Raw genomic sequence first — 6,960 nt, forward strand, 5'->3', positions numbered from 1 at the left:
GGATTGGTGGCATGTGTCTGTCAATCACAGGTTCTCTGGAAGCTTCCTCAGGAGGATCACAAATTTGAACCAGCCTGAGTCTATCCCAAAATAAAATTAAATATGGCTGGAATGTAGCTCAGTGGTCCCAAGTTAGTCCCTTGTACCCATCAAAACCCAATATATTACCTTTAGAAATTTTACCTAAGAAAATGATTCAACAGTTTATGTATAAAGATGTTCATAAACACATTTATGATAGTGAAAAACAATGCCGGGCAGTGGTGGCACACGCTTTTAATCCCAGCACTTGGGAGGCAGAGGCAGGCGGATTTCTGAGTTCGAGGCCAGCCTGGTCTACAGAGTGAGTTCCAGGACAGCCAGGGCTACACTGAAAAACTCTGTCTGGAAAAACAAAAAAAAAAACAAACAAAAAAAAAAAACAAAAGACAAACAAAAAAAGAAAAGAAAAACAAGCCAATACTCTATATGTCCAGTAAAATGAAGTATTGTGCATCTGTATAATAGACTGTGTGGCATCCTGTTAAAAATCATATTTTCAGGAGAAATACATGAGGTGCTCAGGAAATATTTCCTTACAATTAAGTATGAAGTGAAGAAGTGATGAGGGCGGGTGTATAGTGGAAGCACGGTACGGAAGGTGGGTGTGGCTACACAGTAATGATCTCTGAGTTCCATACTCACTAACTTATTATTACTTTTACTTACATTTGTTTTCTAAAATCCCTACAATAATATAGAGTACATTTTGAAGTAGAAACAGAGTGTTTATGTGTTTTTAACACCAAACACAGAGTTGCAGTGTTTATATAGCAGCTTGACTGCTATAGTTGTAGACTGTAGAATTTAGACCCAATGAGGTTTTCAAGCAGGTCAGTTGTTTTATTCTAAGATAGGGGAAGTTTTACTCTAATAGGGGTTAAAATACAGTAACGTGGGGTTGGAGAGTTGGCTCGGTGGTTGAGAGCACTGGTTGCCCTTCCAGAGAACGCAGGTTCAATCTCCGACACCCATATAGCAGCTCATAACAGTCTGTACTCCAGTTGCAGGGGATCTGGCAACATCACGCACACATACAACCAGGCAGAACATCAACATACATAAAATAAAAATAGTTTTAATATGTATATGATGTATTTACTCCTTATCTTGTGCCAGTACTCGTAGTTCTCTCTTAACGTTGAGTTTGTGCAAGCTGCTCTACTCTCATGCCCAGTTACCCATGAGTACGCAGACTCAGGGAGACTGAATAACTTGCCTATAATTAAGAGATAGAACTAAGATCTGTCTGATTCTAAAATTCTTAAACCAATGTGAATATTATGCTTTTGATTAATACCACTATTTAAGAACTGGCCAATATTTGTTCTCCAAAAACACATTGTAAGATTACTTGTGAACATATGATAGTTTTCAATTCTGATAAGATTGCTTCATTGAGAATTGAGAGAATGACCAGTGGAGTTTGTGAGTTCTGTTTACAGAATATAACAACAGTAGTCGGTGTGGTGGCACACCCTGGTGACCCCAAAACTCTGCTAACAGAGATAAGTAGACTGAGAGCTGCAGGCTAACCTGGGTTAGCTCCATAAAGAGTTCAAGATAAGCTCAGGCTACACAGTGAGGCCTTTGACTTCATACATGCTACATGTATGCATGCATAGATACATACACGCTTGGGATCTTCTGTAAATATTTCCAAAAGTTTAAAAGAGTATTGCCACAGATATTTAAATATGAGCAGTTTATAAAGTGAAGATAAATAGTTGTCAGTTCTATTAGACTATAAAAATAGAACTGAACTTTTTATTATATCTTTGATTAGTAAATTTTACTGTGCTTACAAGAAGACCTGAATCTATCATCTAATATTGACATGTACCTTATGAGAATATGTTCAAATCAAATCTAATGAGAGTTGCTCAGCTGGGATAAGCACTTGCCATGCAAGCCTGATGACCTAAGTCTCATCCTGAGTTCACAGTGGGGGGAGAAAAACAACGCCTAAAGTTGCCCTTTTACATCCACACATGCATGTTCACACCTGTACACATGCACACACTTCATGCATATGCATATTCATGCAATTAATAATAATAATAATAAAGTAAATTATAAATTTATATTGAAGTTTCATCCAGTATTAGGGAATAATGTTATATTTCACTTTTGTCAAAATTTATATATTCATTCTACAGTTTTGTCTCAACATTAATATTTTCTGTAGTCCTGTTACGAAGACTGTATACCTAACTATTTTAATATGTTATCTAACCTTTAACTGCGTTTTTATGGTTTGGCTTCTAATTCTGTATCTTTGCTTTTAAGCACCGAATGTTGTCCAGACAAGAGGAGCTGAAAGAAAGAGCGAGAGTTCTGCTTGAGCAAGCGAGGAGAGATGCTGCTTTCAAGGCGGGGAGCAAGCAGAGTGGCAGCGCAGCTCCTGCGCTCTGCAGCAGGCAGCAAAATGATGTGAGGAACATGGGTTGCAAGAAGCACACAGTGCTCATAGCGATTACAATGGTGATGGGGCAGAAGGGAGTGATTGGCTCAGTTACTTTCCATAGGCTGTAAAGTGTGGGTACATGGTTACTTGCTCAACTGATGAATCTATTCAATGGGACCAGCCGTGCTGTTATTATTGCTAAGCAATACTGTTAGCTGCATGTGAGGAACAGTATAGTTCTGGAAAAGAAATTGTATGTTATAAATATCTGGTTTTGTTCATTTACATTTTATGACTAACTATATTCTATTTTAGATATTTCTCCATAGAATTCTGTTAGAAGCAATAGTTTCTGACATTTTATTGAGTATCTTCAGTGTGTATTTTATATAACTCCATGGAAATATTCTCACTACTTCCCAGATACCAAGACGGAAGCTGATAGGCACTTGGATTTTTACCAGGTCTCCTGGTCAGTACATTGTAGTCAGGGATTTGAACCTGAACCTGAACCTCTGTTCTTATGTTAAACCACATTTTCTCCATGCTTCAATATTGTGTAGTGCTTCTCAGATAATAGTGAACATACAACAGTAACAGTTTTTCAATATGGCAAAGTATGAAACTTCTCATTGAAAACTACAATAACCTCACTCACACATAAAAATCACATTCTATTTTAAGTCCTTATAGGTGCCAGTTGATTGATCTCCAACCTAGAGTATTGTTTCTAAATTTTAGGTCTTTATGAAATAAGGAGAGACTAAAGACATGTACCATAGTGATTGGCTTCATAGTCCTTATATTGTAGTCCACAGAAACTGGACAAAATTATTTGTGCATCAACAAGGAATGAATAAACACATGATTTGTTCATAGACTAGAATACAGTTTAAGCATTCCTAGTGTGAAAATCCAAGCCCCCAAAAGCATTAAAACCAAAAGCATGACCCACCCTAAGACAAGGGAGACTCAGTACGTACTGCTTGGTGATACAAAGTCTCAGCTACTGTGGTTCACAGTAGCATAATGAATAACAGATGTTCCGAGCCACAGTGTCTACCTGTACTGTGCTTACACATCTGGAATAGGGTGACCAGAAGCTGTCATTGCTGACCTGGAGGGAGGGATCAGCTTAGTGATGGGTGAGCAAACTCTCAGAGATGGGAAGTGATAATATGAAACTTTGTCAATATGCAAGTGTTAAAACTTACTAAACCGAAAATGTAGGAATCACAACTTGGTACAATTTATGAATATCCTATTGTCTTCCTATGTGAAAAGTACAAAATGTTTAGAAATACTGTTATAGTAGGTCCAAAAGTAACATGCACAGAGCTAAGTCCAAAAAGACATAATAAATGAAAGTAGATCAGAAAAGTAAGACATTCTGAAAGCCATAAAGGAATATCTCATTTTAATTTATTTTACTGTAATAGAAATGCTTACCATGAGACCTGTTGTCTTACTTCTTAAGTGTAATCTATAGGTCCAGTGCAGATCTTTAAAAATTAATCATTTTCTTACCTGTAGCTCTATACATGTTGACTAGTATCTTCCTATTCCCCCGCTCTTCAGGCTCCTGGCAACCATTATTCTACTCTTTGATATGATAAATTTAACTTTTAAGTACCTCACATAAGTGCAATCACCTAGTATTTGTGACTGGTGCTTATTCACTTGCTTGAGATGAGATCCTGGTAGGTCCCTAATTGACACTGAACTCACTGTATAGACCAAGCTGGCCTTGAACCCTCCTGCCCCTACTGTGCGTGCCCTAATTACTGGTGGTGTGCACCTCCACACCCAGCCCCATTTCCATTCTTTGGGATATCTGGATTGTCTGGAGTCCGTCTTTACTCTGTTGTGAAGGTGTCTGCATTCTGTTAAAACAGCTGCACTGTTTTGTTCTGGAGTTGGCACGGGTGTGAGTGTCTTTATTTTCTTACTGGTTTCATTATCTGTTGGTCTGGTTTAGGGTTTTATTCAAACATGATCTTGTATATTCTCCAGGCTGGCTTTGAACTCTTCATCTTCATGCCTCAGTCTGCGTGCTGAAATCACAGGCCTGTGACCACAATGGGCTCCAGCTTTTGTTTTACAGAACAGCTCTGCTAACAGCCAGAGGGGATAGCTCTGTGGGGGTTTTAATCTGAATTTTCCTCATGGTTACTGATACTGCTCTTTTCATTTCTATATTTTCTTTGGACAAGTAAACTACCTATTAAAGTTCTCCCAGGTTTTTACTCAAATTAAAAGCTTGGGTTTTTTGTTTTTGTTTCTTGGTTTATAGCTATTGATGTTATATAGTTTGGACATTAACACTTACTAATATGTAATTTGCAGATATTTTCTCCTGTTCTATATATGTTACCTTATTTTTTTTTTTTTGCTTACATCCTTTACTGTGTCTTATGATTCAGTCTCAAAATCACTTTTGCCATATTGTATTAGCCTGAATCAGGGAGGAGAGAAGACACAGACCCCACTATTAAGTTAAAAGAATGAGCTCTCTTTCTCAGAGCATGTGGCATAGAAGATATTGTTGCAGTATTTCTTTTTCTCTGATAAAAGTTCAAGTTCATTTGAAAACACTCTTGTGGATTTCACTGGTGCTTATTTTTGAGGTGCCCAACCCTATGCCAGTGGATAGTAGCAGTTTGCTGGCCTGGACAGTGTATTCTAGGACTATTGCTAGTGTTCTGACACTTGATAGTGATATAAGACAAAGAATGTAAAATCCTTGGGTGTGTCCAGTTTTATAAATATGAGAGGTTAGACCTGGCCATTTCTTTTATATGAAACTTGATACAGGGTTGATACGTTGTCAAGGACAAAGGAGATTTTTCAGTTTGGTCATTTCCCTTTGTTTCTGAGAAGTTCTTAATACAAAGGTGTGTTGTCCATCAATGCTCTCCATGGTTTGGAAACCCTTGGAAGAGGACACAAAAAGTGAAAGTGGACTGTCAAGACAGGAAATAGCTTCTGTCTCTGGTTGTTTTTCCATTTATAAGAGTTTGAGAAAAAGATTCCCTGCTTGACACTGAAATTAATAGGAAAGAGGGAGAAGAGAGCCATAACTACCAGCCCCACTCCCAGCATGCCCTGGAGAGTGAGTAACTCTTATCTTTCTGGAGAGATCAAAAAGACTTTTGTTAAATAAAACGGGATCTAACCCACCCCACCTTCAAATGTCTAGCGTTTCCTTCCAGTAAAATGATTTTTGCTATTTTTACTTTAATTTTACTCTAACTTGTGCTTTAATTTGTAGAAGTCTTATTTTTTTTAAGACATTGTTGTCTCTTACCCTTTACATAATGTGTGGTAGTTACTAAAAGTCACCATGCTGGGCTGGAAGAATATACCTGCTTCTTACTGTGTATTCTCAGAGTAACTGGGAAGTCCCATGAGTTAAATGATCAATCAACCAATCGGTTGATATCTAATAAGAGTGGCCTGAGACTTGAGAAAATGGATACCGAGCTTAGGGTCTTCAAGTGTTTGCAGGAAAAAAAAAAAAGCCTCAAGTAGTATTCACACCTTTAATCCCAGCACTTGGGAGGGAGAGGCAAGAAGATCTCTGTGAATTTGAGGTCAGTCTGGTCTACAGAGTGAGTTTGAGACAGCCATAGGGAGACCCAGGTGAGTACAGTCGGGCAGTTGAAAGAACTTTGTAGAACTTTGTTTATTGCTTAGGAGGCCATTGATTGAGACTCTTCAACAATGTATTTCCCTCTGTACTTTGTTTCTGTACAGCTGAGAACCTTTTGGTGACAGATCAAGAAAAACGAATAGAACTATAATTCATATTAGAGTAGATAATCCATGGGATAATGTCCATGAGCTCTGCACAGATGAACTAAGTTTTTAGACTTTATCCAAATTCTAAAATTAGAGTAAAAGTTTACTGGCAAGTCAGAAAAGGGTTAAAGCTAAGGGTTAAATGAAGCACAGTTCTACTTTTTAGGATATTGAGGATTGTAAAAATATAAAGAGAAAACAATTTTACATATTGATTTTGAAGACAAACTTTCTGACAGCATCACTTTCCCTGAGAGAATAAGCCCAGCTCTTCCCACAGTCCTGAGGCCCTCACAGTCCTGCCGTCCTCCTCTCTGGGCCTCATCTTCCATCTCTGCAGTTCTCAGTGCAGCTTTAATTGTTTGAGTATCTGGAGTTACCACATTCTTGTGTTCTTGAGTTAAGCATTTGTTATTTCTCGTTCCTGATTCTCTCTCTACCGTGTTCTTCCACATTTATTAGAATCACACTAGTCTACTCTGTTCAACTCTGTGCGACTTAAGCACAAGGACTCAGAATACCTAGTACCAAGTGTTTGGTAAATGTAGTAGATAGTTGATAGTTTCTCCCTGTACTAGTTTTAGTTAAAGATTCATCCTTCCATCCATCCTTCTTTCCTCCCTTCCATCTATCCTTCCTTCCCCCCTTCCCCCTTCCCTCTCTCCCTCCCTCCCCCCTTCCTTCCTTCCTTCCTTCCTTCCTTCCTTCCTTCC

The 6,960-nt window shown here is 38.2% G+C and overlaps 1 protein-coding gene across 5 annotated transcripts in view; it reads left to right on the forward strand.

The window, feature by feature from the left end:
• Ehbp1 (EH domain binding protein 1) overlaps positions 1–6,960 on the forward strand; it is a 269,903-nt gene that overhangs the window by 183,495 nt on the left and 79,448 nt on the right. For all 5 annotated transcript variants that reach the window (XR_003712756.1, XM_028778114.1, XM_028778121.1 and 2 more), the window contains exon 13: positions 2,329–2,472. Coding sequence is in view for 4 of the 5 variants with exons in the window: in XM_028778114.1 (XP_028633947.1) it covers positions 2,329–2,472 (144 nt within the window). In the remaining variant the exon portion in view is untranslated. The remainder of the gene's footprint in view (positions 1–2,328; positions 2,473–6,960) is intronic.

This window comes from Grammomys surdaster, unplaced genomic scaffold (genome assembly GCF_004785775.1).
Source record: "Grammomys surdaster isolate TR1022 unplaced genomic scaffold, NIH_TR_1.0 67, whole genome shotgun sequence".
Taxonomy (NCBI): Eukaryota; Metazoa; Chordata; class Mammalia; order Rodentia; family Muridae; genus Grammomys; species Grammomys surdaster.